The sequence below is a fragment of the Grampus griseus genome (assembly GCF_964374135.1).
Source record: "Grampus griseus genome assembly, chromosome: 20".
NCBI classification, from domain to species: domain Eukaryota; kingdom Metazoa; phylum Chordata; class Mammalia; order Artiodactyla; family Delphinidae; genus Grampus; species Grampus griseus.
This window is the reverse complement of record NC_139014.1, coordinates 44,666,618-44,680,804: the sequence shown is the minus strand read 5'-3', so window position 1 is coordinate 44,680,804 and position 14,187 is coordinate 44,666,618. Positions and strand designations below refer to the sequence as shown.

Sequence of the window (14,187 nt, the reverse complement as noted above, 5' to 3'; positions counted from 1 at the left end):
GTGGACACTGGACTCAGGGACTCCCAGGCAGTAACCCCGCCCTCTTCTCACCTGGCAGGTGAAGGCCGAGCTGCGGAAGCAGTGGGCCCGCTTTTTGCTAGCCCACCACTCGGGCTGCAGAGCCTGGGTCCTGGGGAAGAACTTCCGATTCCTAGAGAAATGTCCCAAGAAGCTCTCGGAGGGGACTGGCTCCAGCAAGCTGCAGAAGGCGCGGCCCTCGCCCCACGGTGGGCAGCTCCTGCACTCGACTGAGGAGGGCCTGCGGGTGGCGGGCGCCCTGCCCCGCCAAGGCCACGCAGCCTGGCCCCGGGGCAGCAGCGTGTCGGAGAGCAGCGAGGGGGACTTCACCCTGGTCCACACCGTGGAGGAGATTCTCGAGGAGAGCGAGATCTAGGCAGGAGCCCACCTCTCTGGCTCCGCTCCCCGGAGACTCCTGAGATGGGCGAGGGAGGAGGCGGCCAAGCTGTACGTTGCTGACCTTGCGGGTGCAGAGTCAGCCCACTTCCCGCGCACCCCGCCCACTCCGACGTGACGTCGCCCCGCCCACTTTGGACGTCTCTTCCCGGCTTGCCCTGCTCTGTGCGACAGAGGCTGCGTGCCCTGTCATCCTCATCACCCCCGCAGGTGTGTTTCCCAGAGCGCCACCAGCCTTCCGGGCTGGGCCCATATTCGAGTGAATGGAGCCCTAGGATACAGAGAGAGGTCTGCTATGAAATAGAGGCGAGCCGCTATCTTTCCTTTACCCTTCACGGTACAAGGTGTCTATCTGAAGTCGGGTTCAGTGTGTCCAAGGACCACCTGCGAAGTGTTTTAAATGCAGTCTGACTCATGGCAGAGATTCTAAGAGGGTGCACCTGGGACGATGGCCGGCGATGGGAATTGTGTAACAAGCATCCCAGGTAATTCTGATGCGAGCCCACATTTTGAAAACCTGGGGCAGGATAGGCAGCAGCCAGAAGTCCCCCTGAGCTGGCCGCTGGCGGGAGAGACCGCCGGAGTCCTGCATTCAGCAGTGCAGCTGTGACACGCCTGCCCTCCTCTGACAGGGTGGACCGCACTCTGCCCCCCAGAGCCCTCTCCTTCCCTTCTCTCTTCTTCCTCTCTTGTCAAGTCTTCCCTCCCTCTCTCCATCTCAGTTCTCATCCGTGGGCAGCAGCAGTTCTGTTTGATCTGTAACGAGCCCATCCTTCCTCGGAGGGTTGGCCCCAGCACCCAGGGCCCCTCTGAAAGTTGCTGTTGGTCATTTTCTCACTTTTCTGGTTCCGCCTGCCTGTCTGAGCTTGGCTGCTTCAAGCCTTACTTGCCTACCGTTCTCTGCCATTTTTGGTTTGCCGTTGATACCTGGATGGCCGTACCTTCTGCTCTGGGAGGTTTGCCCACTGTTCTCCCGGCCCTGAGTCCCCCACTGAGAAGAGTCCCGCTCCTCGTATGGAATTGGATGCTGGGAGCTGGAGGGGACCCAGCTGAAACGAGAGGACTGTGGCTACGCCGAGGAGGCACCGAGGGGGCCGGGGCTGTGGACCCGGTCTGCAGGTGGGGAGTCAGTTGTGCCCAGACCCTGAGTGGAGGGTGCTTCTGGAGGCTGAGGAGGGCCCAGGTGATTAGGGTCAGGCTCAGTGGCTGCAGCTGTAAGGCAAGAGGCTGAGGAAGGTCAAGGGAGGAACGTTCTATGGAAACAGGGTGTCAGTTCTCAGGAGCGTCACTTTTACAGCGTGTAAAATGTATGTGTACGTGGGTGGTCGGGGTATTATGCTGTGGGACCAAGTCCTGCCTTATATTAGGGGGAGGCGCGATATGATACTTATCAAGTAGGGGTGCCAGATTTTGCAATTAAAAATACACAATTCGGATATAAGTATACGTATAGCTGATTCACTTTGTTATACAGCAGAAACTAACACAACAATGTAAAGCAATTATACTCCAATAAAGATGTTAAAAAAATCCACAATTCTCAGTTAAATTTGAATTTTGGATAAATGAATGTTATTATTGTCTAAGTATATCGCACGGGATATACTTTACGTGAAATCCAAACCCACTGCACACCCTGTGTTTCACCTGGCAGCTCCACTGTCAAGGACACTTCGCAGCAGGACAGAGACCAGGTGAGGCAAGCAGACCTCAGTTCAGGTGCAAAATTTAAGAGAGCACTAAAAACCCACAGTCGTCAAGATAAGTAATACTTTAATGCAATATTAAAAAAAGTCAAATCTGCAAGCTACAGCCCACGGGCCATTTATAAAAATGACATTTCATTGGAACCAAGGCTGGGATGAGGGTGAAGTAAGTGAGGCCATGAGATGCAAATAAAGGGTCTGTTCCTGACTATGTACAATTTTGATATTTTGCTCATCATGGACGTTTTAACATTAATTTTCATTTTTAAACAATTGCATGAAAATATTATTTATCTTGACCACTGAGCTTTTTGTCGCTTACCTTCAATTTCGCACCTGAGGCCGGTGCCCATCTTCCCCTCCCCCCAGTCCTGGCTCTGCTGTGCAACAGGGGAAACTGAAGCAATGACATTAGGCAAGTACGTAACAAAGCAAAGGTTTGTTTTTTGGTGTCCAGATTGTCCACAATTCAATCATTAAAATATATGTCCTACTTTTTCCTTTCTGCAAAAATCTCTGCCGTTTCTCATCAACCCATTAGCACCTAGAAAGCAGGGCCGTGTCGTATTCCCAGCTAGTGTCCAGCATAGCCAGTTCAGAGCAGGTTCAGAACACATTCATCAAAGGAGACAAGACAGAAGCGTCTTGGGAGCATCAGATGCTGTCGAGGGTCAGTTACCCAGGACCCGGCCACGAGTAGAAGGAACTTTTTTTCAAGCACTTGTAAGTATGCCCTCCCCGCTCACTCCACACATGGGGTGGCACACACACACACCACACACACACACTGCTGCTTGCTCTTGTTCTGCTAATGATTAACATAAGTTTATTTAATTTGATTTGTTGATTCTTTTACATTGGTTTCACACTGGAGCTGAAGGTCTCTGCCCCTGGAGAATCTGGTGCACTGTTCCTGGCCAGAAGTGGGAAAAAGAGCTGCCGTATTAAGCCTGGGAACCTGGGTGGTCCATTGTCTCAGGGACCGAGAAGAGTGGGCAGAGAGGTCGGAGAGAGAAGCAGAGGTCAGAGGTCAAAAGGGTGGAAGGCAAGTGTCTGCCTTCTTCTAGACCACTCCCTAGATCATTCACTTTGCTGTTGCCTTAAAGATCCAGCCTCGTGGGTCTCAGTCCTGGCTTTGCAATCACCTGGAACACTTTCTAGAAACATCGATGGCTGGTGAGACCAGAAAGCACACCAGCAGCCCAGCACACAGCTTGGACACGTCAGAAGCACTGTAGCCTTGGCTGTGGTGGAAATGTGACCAGTGGCAGCAATGGTACCTGGCACTGAGGGACCTATTGATGAATCTGTCTGGGGTGCCTCCTGGGGATGCTAAGAAATGCCCAAGGGCCACTGCACAAGAGGCTGGGACCCTGTGAGAGCAGTTTGGGTTATTGTTCTTGACGAGTTTGTTTCTGCCCTTGAGTTTCCATGTACATGAGGAAGCAGAAGTTCAGAGATGTGAAGTGACCTCCACAAAGTCTCTATAGTGGACATCTATTGTTACAACCCACCCCTCTTATACTAACAGCACCAAAATTTTCCTTTTGGAAATCACACATCTCCCACTCTCAGTCCTTGATGTTTGAGTCATTCCAACTCGATCCTCAGCCCCAAGGATGGGCATGAAAATCTGCTTGGCCAGTCTGAGCATGACATCCTCCTGGCACCAGATATTGGGTCAGGGATGGACATAAAACCAATCAGAGCCAGTGAGAGACAGTCCTGGGACTCTTGACAAAAAAAAAGCATTTTTTCTTTCTTGCTGAAATTGGAACCACAAAGAAGTAAGCCTGGATCTGCTGGTAGCCCTCTTGGGGGAAAAGCCTGGCTGGGAATGGAGACTCCACAGCAGCGAGCAGAACCAGGAGATGGAGGAAGAGCCCTGAGACCTTGCTGGAGCCCTTGGATTAAGCCTGACCTTAAAGTTGGTGCTACTCCTGGAATTTCAGTTACATGAGTCAATAATATTTGTGCCACAGCAACTGGTGTTGGGTCTTCCGTTCCTTGCATCTGGAAGAGTCTTGATGACATAGCTCATTACCACCCCTACCTCCTTCTCTTCTCTTCCGTCAAGTTGGACTTTGCACTGCCTCTAAGTTCTCTTAGCATCTTGCCCACAGGGTGCCCTAGAGCTGTACAGGATCCCAGCCCAAGTGGCCCTGCCACCCCAAGCTAACAGAAGATGTGCTAATTAGGTTATGACCCTTGGGTCCTCCATTGGCCAACAGAAGGTCCAGTGGCCCCTTTATGTCTCTTGTTGAACCACAAACCAACAAGGTTATTATGCAGTGTCTATCCTTTTAGACTCGAGTGACAAGGATACCTTGACCTCAGAGAGACGTGAAAAGCTCCCAACTTCACACCCCAATCAACCAGATTGAGTCGTGGAGGGCAGTGTGTGTGGAAAGAGCACTGGAGTGAGGCATTGAGCCCTTTGGTTCTGTCCCTAGACCACCCTGGGTCTTTCGTCTCCCTCCCACATGGCTCCTGGGTGGCCCGCTGTGTCTGATACTGGAGGGGTATCTTGGGCAGGTTATTACTGTCCTCCCCCCAGAACCACTGGACCAGATGCTGTGTAGCCCCCTCTCACTTCCAGCTCCGATGCTGTGCAATCCCAGAATTCTCTGTCCTGTCATGTCCAGGTGAAAACTATTGAGGCAGCCTGGTGTAATCAAAGGGACTCCTGTTTGAGTACCAAATCCTACTCTTACTTCGTGGCCTTGGTGTCCTCATCTACACTATGGGGATAATAACACCTCCATCAGTGAAATAATGCCGAGCCTCTAGCAGGATGCCAGGCCCATAGGAAACGCTCCATCCGTAAGTGTTACGATGACTCTCCAGTTCGCCCTCCACAAAGAGCGGCACTTTCTGGCGGCGGTGATTGTGCCATTGCTGTTGCTAAAGCTGGGGTGATCCCCCCACACCAGCAGATGGAGACGCCCCAGCCTCAGAGCGTTGCACACAGGTTGCTCAAGTGTCCAGGACATCTGCATGTCCTGCATTTTTCTAACCTCATCTTGGAACTTAGGCCTGGAGAATAAATGAACTTTCAAAACTGAACACAATGCTCTCGAGAACCCGCTAGTGGAGCTCTGAGGTGTTCCAGGCCCTAGAGCTCTGATAAGGCAGTGTGGGCCAGTGGGCAGTGCTGGCCTGGCATCTGCTCATTAGCTGACCCTGGGCGACCTGCTTGCTGTCTCTGCGTCTCCTTTTCCTTGTCCCTAGAAATAGGGGCCTCAGGGCCATCTCTCTTCACCTTGCAGCGTATCAAAACTGAACTTGTCATTATCTCCTGAAACCAGCATCTCTCCCTGGTGTTTCCCATCTCGGTGGATGACATCACCACTCACCCGGCACCCAAGCCACAAACCTGGCTGCCATCCTTGCTCCTCCCCCCTCCCCTGTACCAGTCAGGTGCATTCTACCTCCTAAATATCTCCCGAGCAGGTCCCATTCTCTTCATCCCACTGCTGTTCCCCTGGCCCAGGCCACCTGGGCGACTGTAAGAGTGTGATCTCCAGGCCTCGGGCTTGCCCCTCTGATTTATTTCTACCCTGCCAGAGGGTCCTCTTACAAACAGAAATCCCTCCTACTTGGAACCCCACACGGTACCCACCACCCTCACCTCCCCTGGGCTGCAGGGAAGGCCTTGCATGCGCTGGCCCCTGTCTGCTTTGGAGGCTTACCTCACAATCCGCTCTCCCTCTCTGCTCTCTGGCTACACTGGCCTTCTCAGGGCCCTAGAACTCGAAACGCTCATTCCTGCCTCAGGGTCTCTGAGACACACTGCTTCCCCACCACCACCCTTCCCCCACGGCAGTCCACTGGGCCTTAATTGACATGCCTCTTCATGAGGAACACCTTCCCCATCTCTGGGCAAGTCGGCCCCTCCCATTGTCTTCCCACAGTGCTTTGCGTGTCTCCATGGTAACCTCACCACCTCAACCGACTCCTTAAAGGTCTGTGGTCTCCTCTGCGCCCTGAGTTGCACGAGAACATGGCTGTGCTGTCTCTCCTTCAGCACCACAGTCCCCGCACCCTGGCCTACGGCTGCGACACATCCTTGTCTTTGAGGCTGAGCCGACAGAAATTTCTTCTTCCAGTTTGAGAATGACCAGTCAGCTATGTTCCCGGCTCCTCTTGCATTTATTGGAACCTGCTTACCCAACAATCCACAAAGGAGCTTACACGGTACGGGGTGGGGATATTTAGGCCTCCTGTGACCTAATCCTGGGATTACTGCGGAAGCCTGGGCTGGCGGGCAGGGGGAGGGGAGGCAGGCAGGTATAGTGGTTGGGACTTGGTGAATTGCTAAAGACGCTTCAGTTTGGCTTCAGGAAGCCGTGCTGCGGGGTTAATGTGCTGCGGGTTGGAGGCTCTCCCGCCCCGGGGGCGCGTGTGCACGTGCGTGTTTACGTTGGGGCGTGGGGGACGGGGAGGAGACCTGAGCAGTTGACGTCAGGGTTTCTTTTCCTTAAGCTTCTCCTTCACTTTTTGCGGCTCAAATTGGATCAGTCGTAGAATTTCCATATTGGCTAGGGTTCCCTCGATGAACTCTTTCTCTGTAAGTTTATCTGTGCACAGGGGGGAAGAAATTACTACAGTCAGGATAGGCTGTGATAAAGCTGACGTCGGCCAGCATACCCAGTACGGATGGATCTATTATGAAAATACTGAGTCTCAGTGCCCCGGAGGGTAACCCCACCCCTGACTCCACCCTAGGACCCCTGGACCTCCCCAGGAACCAGCAACAAGAGGGTTAAGTTCAGGCACTGCCGGGCCTCGAGGAAGTGTGCTGTGTCTCTTCTGACTGGCTGGTGATCCTTTCCTAGGCGTCTCTGCATCCGTGATCTACCTTCCCATTTAGGACAAGAGAGATCCTTGTCCCCAACTATTGAATTCAGTTCTATCCAGTGAAATGCACTCACTAAGCCCTTCCTCTGTGCCAGAGTCACTGTGTTTGGGGCTGAGGTCATTGCAGGGGGCAGAGGGCAGGGTGTGGCGTGGAAAGGAGTGAGATAATGCTCCCTGGCCCAGGAAACTGTTTGTCTGATGGAGACAGTCACCTGTAGAAATGACCCTAGAACGAGGCAGCTGTTCCTTCCTGCTCATGGCTATGCTCATAGTCCTGCACGTAGTAGGTGCTCAGTAAAGCTTGGCTGAGCTATTTGGGTTTCGCCATTGGCTTATGTTCCAGGCCTTTTCGGCAACCTTAATCCTTCCTGGATTAGGATCCAGCCTGTTTCCCTGTGCAGGTCAGGATGGTGAAATTTGGGTTTTAAAGTCCCAGCCGCCGACTTCCCTGGTGGTGTAGTGGTTAAGAATCTGCCTGCCAATGCAGGGGACGTGGGTTCGAGCCCCGGTCCGGGAAGATCCCACATGCCGCGGAGCAGCTAAGCCCGTGCGCCACAACCATTGAGTCTGTGCCCGGGAGCCACAATTACTGAAGCCCGCGCACCTAGAGCCCGTGCTCTGCAGCAAAGAGAAGCCACTGCCATGAGAAGCCCGGGCACCGCAATGAATAGTAGCCCCCACTCGCAGCAACTAGAGAAAGCCCGTGCGCACCAACAAAGAACCAATGCAGCCAAAAATAAATAAATAAATTTATAAAAAAAGAAGAAGAAGAAGTCCCAGCTGCTCTATCAGCCTCACACATAGCTTGAAACTCCTCCCAGGAGTGAGGCGTTGTCTCCAGATGAGCCATGTGAAAACACAAATCACGTGGTAGCAGTACTGTCTCAGCCTCCCTGTGAGTTTCACCTGGGTCAGTTTGCAGTTTAGCACGTAGCAGAACAAGGGACTCAGCACATGGCAGACCCAGAAGGGGGTCATGAAGCAGGTGAAAGAGCCAGTGGGGTAAGGTGTCACCAGTCTGTATCCCAGAGAAGGTGCGCTCAAAGGGGAGGTGACATCTGAGTGAGGCAAGGGAGGGGCCTACCCTCCAAAATTTAAGGAGGCTCTCACTTTTAGGGTCCTGCGAGCACAGGGCTGGCACCTGAGAATGGGTGCCTCCTTAAATTTTGTGCCAGGGCACCTCCCTCGCCTCGCCCTAGTTCTGGCCCTAACGTCAAAGATCTGGTTGCTAATCTGCCTTCTTCCTAGACCGCAGATTAGCAGTGTCCTTATTGAACAGCCTGCTCAGGCCTGTGCCCGGGAACCTTGGGAAGAGACTGCCCCAGAGATCACAAAAGGGGCCAATACCGGTTCCTCAGATGTGCTTGGACCACGCAGTGTTTCATCAGTTGAGGCACTTTGGATTTTAAACATCTCGATTGCTGGCCTCTCTTTTGAACAAATCAGATGGTGGGGCCCCAGTGGCACTGTATTCCAGCGTGGCAACAATTGACCAGAGGCCGTAAGACCAGACAGGCCCTCACGCCCCACACTGTTCGCCAGTCCCTATCTATCACTTAGTAGGGCCTCTGTCCACTTCTCTCTCGTTCATCATCACGGCCCCTGTGGTCATTCAAGCTTGCAGCCCCCATCTGACACCAGCCCCTCTCCTGTGTCTTTCCCGAGTTGGACATGGGCCTCATGCACCGGCAGCCCTCACTGCCCAGTTGTGGAATCCATCTCCGCTTACAATGCAAGGCCGTACTCCCCACAGGCTGCTCCCAGCCAGACCGAACAGGGCAGGGAGCCAAGACAGGCCAGCTCCTGGAAGAAGGGGGCTTGAGGACACCCCCTCAGCTTTGCCAAGACTGTCCTAGCCCAGCACTGCAGTCTAAGACTTTTCTTACCCAACCTGCTTACCTTGCCTCTGCGCATAAACGTTTCATCTGCTTTGCAGTCTGATGGCTTATCCCTGCCTCTTCCAGACCCCTCCCCATTTTTTCCTCATACGCCTTCCCCCCATCAATCTCTTGAAATCTAATCGAACTCTAATCCCATCTGGCCATGCTTCTCAAGGGACCCAAACTAACTTCCTAAAGGAAAAACCATGTAAATTGAGATCCCACTTACTTGGGACTCCATGCTTTCAGATTATTCTGAAGTGAGGTTTACCCTGTCCCAACCGTGCAGAAGGCATTTTTGCAAACAAGTAAACCAAAGTGTCTAAAAACAACATGCACTCCATTGGAAAAGAAAGTGGTTTGCTTTGCAAAGCCTCTAAACTTGCCGTTTGCATGTTTGCATACAAACTGCTAATGGGCTGTTGCCTTGACGTTTTACTATTCCTTCAACGTGGGTTAACTCTGTCATAACAAAAGATGTTTTTTTCTTCCAAAGCACACCATCATTTAGAGCCTTCCCCCTCCCCCCAGAGATCTCAGGCAGGGATGGAGTTTTATGAGCGGTGGGATCTGGTGCCATTTCCCATCAGCTCCAGAGGGGTCCCACAACTGCCCACTGACCATTCTGCGCAAGTCCCCACAGAAGCCCTTCCGACAGCCCCGCAGCAGGAGGAGGGGTCCTCGGTCCTGCGTGGGCACTGGACTCGCAAGGGTCAATCTTGTTGGGATCTCTAGGACACAGCCCATGACTGTGAAATCAAAGGCTAGGAAGGAGAAGTAATTCACCATCATCCTTCTTGCCAAAGAACCCCCAGATCTTCTCAGCTCGCTTCTCCGGGGTGTTCTCATCTTCCGGAAGACACTTCACATCCTCAGGATTGATCATCTTGAAAATAGCCTACACCAAATCAAGAAGGAGAACCCATGAGAGGGAGTAATTCTGGGGGAACCCATGTCGCTTACCAGGATGCCCCACAGCAGAGGTTAAAATGCAGATGCTCAGGCCCCAGCCCGCCCTACTGAATCCAAGTTCCTGGGGGTGGGGAAGGGGCATCTGTACTTCTGAGATCCTCAGAAGGGACAGGGAATGTGGGGGAGGGGTGAAGACAGCTTTCCCTTCTTATTTTGTCCCTTTCTGCACTGTTTGGATTTCCTGCCCCTGTAGACATGACTTTCATCTTATTAAGAAAATGAAAATGAGAATCAAAAACTTCCTGGTGATAATCCCATAGCAGCCCTGAGGCTGCAGTTTGGGAACTGGTACCTTTAACCCCACTCCCCAGAAGTTTTAGAATATCAAACGGCTTCTTCTGGGTCCAGGTGGTACCTTGGTTGTAAGGGCTAATATTTGTCAAGTGATTAACGTGTGCCACTTTTCTAGGCGCTTTTTACCTGTAGACTCATGACAAGTTTATGAGGTGGGGGTTATTGGCCCCGTTTCACAGAGGAAGAAACTGAGTCAACTAACTTGTTAGAAGTCACCCAGCCGGAAGCAGAAGAGTGGAGATTCTAACCCAGGCACGTTTGGTTCCAGAACCTCTGTACTTGCATCGCGTGCCATTCTGGAATGTCTTGGAGAGCATTCTAGGCGCTGGGGAAGGTCTCGGGAGGCCCCTCGGTTACCCTCCTGCTCAGGGAGGGATCCAGAGAGAGATTTAGCCTAAAGCTCAAGGATCTGTCTCACCTCCCTCTAGTCTCATTAATAAAGGAGTTGGATGGACAATATCCAGCAAAGAAGGATATGTGATCAGGGAAAGGGACAAGGTGGTCTCGATGTGCCCTTTCAGCTCCAGGTTACTAGGATCCCACCAGGCCTTGGGGACATCGGGGAGCCAGCCAGGCAGGGGCAGTAACGCCTGTGAAATTAACCTGGGGGGAAGGTCAGCAGCTTTAGAAGCCCCCTTTCAGCTCCCTGTGCCGTAACAAGAGAAGCAAGGAAACCAAACCCGGCCGCTGGGGCAGCAGCCTTGCTGACAGCGCTCAGAGCTCAGAGGTTCCCGGCGCTGAAGTGCAGTGGCTCCCTTAACTCCTCCGTCTGTCCTGAGCCAGGGAACCATGTGCAGGCTGGACGGCTAAAGGCTGGGAGTGGCTGGCTGCCGGCCAACCCCGCTTCTAATGCCGAGGACGGACTGTCAGGGCCTTGGTGAATGGACCGAGAACGAACAGTTGCGTCCTCACCCTGGGCGCTGGGAGATTGTATGGTTTTCTCGAGGCCATGCAGTTTGGTGGTGAAGTAGTTGGGACCAGAATCCTTAACTTCTGACTCCCAGGCCAGTGACCTTGAACCTGGTGAATAGTAGAGGCTCGGCATCATCTTTTTTTTTTTTTTTTTTTTTTTTTTTTTTGCGGTACGCGGGCCTCTCACTGCTGTGGCCTCTCCCGTGGCGGAGCACAGGCTCCAGACGCGCAGGCTCAGCGGCCATGGCTCACGGGCCCAGCTGCTCCGCGGCATGTGGGATCTTCCCGGACCGGGGCACGAACGCGTGTCCCCTGCATCGGCAGGCGGACTCTCAACCACTGCGCCACCAGGGAAGCCCTCGGCATCATCTTGCATAGCCTCAGCTGTGGATGCCCCCCTCCTTCTCTCCTCCCCCAACTCCTCCTTTCCCTGAAGGAGCACCAACTTGTAGGCCTCTGCTGGGCCTGGCATCCTTTAGGTGGTTCTGAGGGAGTGGTCCCCATCCCAGGCCACCTGCCAATCCAGGGGAGCTTGCTCTACAGGCCGCGCCCAGAGGCCAGCGAGGTTCCCACACACACCTGCCCCTAATGGGAGGCCCAAGCAGAGTCCACTTACCACAAGCTGCATGCTTAGCTATTTTATTTATGGTTTCTCCTAATAAGCGTGGAAGAACTGTGCAAATGAAAGCAGGATTGCAAATGCATCCAAAATTATATAAAATAGGAAAAACATTCTCTCTCTTAACAGGAATGGAATTAGAGAAATAAAGCTAGTGGCATGGGGTAGTGGGGCCAAAAAAAAGATCCTGTAAAACGATTCTAAATGAAGGGAAATAGAAATGATATAATAGGAAAAAACAGAAGCGTCTTCATTGTCCAAAAATATAGGGATGGTTAAATAATTTTACGGCATGTCCATAAGATGGAATTCTAAGCAGCTATTAAAAAGTTTGATATTGAAAACATTCATAATAAAATAGTGGCTGAAAAAAAGTATACTAAAAACCACATGTGAATATGTCATAGTTCTAAAATTATTTTTAAATCTACAGATAGAAGACTGGAAAGGTATATGCCCGTATGTTGACAGTAGTCTTCTCTGGATAATGAAATTAAAGGCGATTTTCATTTTCTTTTGTGTAGGTTTCTAAGTTGCATGAATTCCTTATATATTAAATGAAACTCTTTTTCAGACATCTAAAAATCTTATCAGATATACTTATCCTGGGCCAATGTATTTGAAACATGTGTCTTTAAAATGACTTGTGAGGGACTTCCTTGGCGGTCCAGTGGTTAGGACTCCGTGCTTCCACTGCCATGGCCCTGGGTTCAATCCCTGGTTGGGGAACTAAGATCCCACAAGCCCTGGGGCCATATATATATAAATATAAATATATATATTTATATATATATATATATATATATATATATATATAATGACTTGTGAAAGAATCTGAGTACGTCCTGTGGAAGGTTTTGAAGGACATTTTAATGAAGAAAGGAAGGAAGGTGGGAGGGAAAGAGGGAAACAATAAAGGTAAATAGTAGGCAATACCCAGATTCTTCTTCTTTAGGAGGAAAGTGAAGCTGTGGGAACGCGCCCAACCCTCTATTAATACTGGTCTATTGGAGACCCCTCCTGGCCACGCTGTGAGAGCCATTGACTCCCAAAGCCCGGGTCCCCACTCCCCCCTCCGGCCCCGCCCCCAGCCAGGCCCCCTGTGCGGAAGCAGCAGCGTGGGGTCCTGATCCCGGGTGAGCCCCGTGCAGCTCAGCCGGGAGCTCCGCCGGGAGCGCAGAGGCTGCCACTGACCGTGACGATCTCCAGCACTTCGTTCTTGCTGATGCTGCCGTTGCCATCTACATCGTAGAGGGAGAAGGCCCACTCCAGCTTCTGGTTGGTCTTGCACATGCTGGTCATGTGCAGGGCGATGACATACTCCTTGAAGTCCAAGGTGCCATCGCTGTTGGCATCGAAGCTGCGGAACACGTGCTGGGCGTAGGCCTTGGGGTCGGCGTCGGGGAAGAACTTGGAGTAGATGGTCTGGAACTCCTGCTGGGTGATGCGGCCACTGGGACACTCCTTCAGGAAGGACTGGTACCAGGTACTCAGCTCTTCCTCTGTGAACCTGGTGTTCAGCTGCAGCTCCTCCAGGATCTCCTTGGACAGGGCTCCGCTTTTGCTGTTCCCCATGGGTGAGCAGGTGTGGGCCCAGCCGGTCTGTCGCCGCTGGGTGTGTGGGTGTGTGGGAGGAATGGGGTCTCCGGGCTGCCTGGCTGGGTGCTGCTGGAGGCGGTTGCACCCTGAGATGCTGGTGGATTAGGCGGATTTGTGGCTGGTTCACCCCTGTACTTGGAGGGAGGAGGGGCCCGGAGCTTGAGTGGGGAGACGAGCTCCCAGAAGCCCCCTGAGATTAAAATAAAGAGCTGACAGCAGGAGGTCAATCCCTCTTGGCCTTCTGGGAGGATAGGACAGGTGATCCGAATCTTCAGAGCCGCAGCCTTGAGCCGAGGCCTTTCCCACTGCCCCTCACCCATCCCTGCGCCAACTTACCCCACCAGCTCTAGCTCTATAAGAGCAACGATGTTCCCTGCCTGCCTTCTGAGGGTCTCAGCGACAGGGATGGCCCTGTAATGCAGGGGTCAGGAGCCAGGCTCTGGAAGCAGCCCAGGTTCAAATCTCAGCTTTGCAATTTACTAGCTGTGTGACCCCAGGTGCGTTTCTTAACGTCTCTCTGCCTAGAATTCTCTTCCCCTAATCTTTTACCTCCTTCACGGCTTTCCTTAAATGTCGCCTTCTCAGCCAGGCCTATAGTGACCATTCTGTCAACAAGAGCACCCCAACCGTCAGGCTGTTTATCCTGCTTGACTGCTCTTCCTTGATCGCACGTGCACCTTCTGACTTACTGTTTACGTATTCTGCCTGCTGCCTGGGATCGCACCAGAATGAAAGCGCCATGAAGGCGGGGATTCTATCTGTTTTGTTGCCCGCTGCATCTCCATCGACAGAAGGGTATCTGGCGGGTTTGGGCCCTCAGTGACTATTCTTTGAGTGAACAGGCATGATAATAGCGTCTCTCCCACTGTTATTGTGAGGCTGAAACGAGTTAATACGTGCAATGCATTTAGAACAGAGCCTGGCACGTAGT

At 52.3% G+C, this 14,187-nt stretch overlaps 2 protein-coding genes across 2 annotated transcripts in view; one reads left to right on the top strand and one right to left on the bottom strand.

Annotated features, from left to right (window-relative positions):
• GLP2R (glucagon like peptide 2 receptor) overlaps positions 1 to 394 on the top strand; it is a gene marked incomplete at both ends in the record, with an annotated part of 49,298 nt that extends 48,904 nt beyond the window's left edge. Inside the window, 1 exon segment of the mRNA XM_082679324.1 lies at positions 59 to 394. Within this exon segment, the coding sequence (XP_082535450.1) occupies positions 59 to 394 (336 nt within the window).
• Positions 395 to 6,584: 6,190 nt separating this feature from the next.
• Positions 6,585 to 13,232, bottom strand: RCVRN (recoverin; the record flags this gene model as incomplete). The annotated part of the gene is made up of 3 exons (XM_082678965.1): positions 6,585 to 6,700; positions 9,647 to 9,758; positions 12,852 to 13,232. The coding sequence occupies 3 exons, from the start codon at positions 13,230 to 13,232 to the stop codon at positions 6,585 to 6,587; spliced, it is 609 nt and encodes a 202-aa protein (XP_082535091.1).
• Between the last annotated feature and the right edge of the window lie 955 nt (positions 13,233 to 14,187).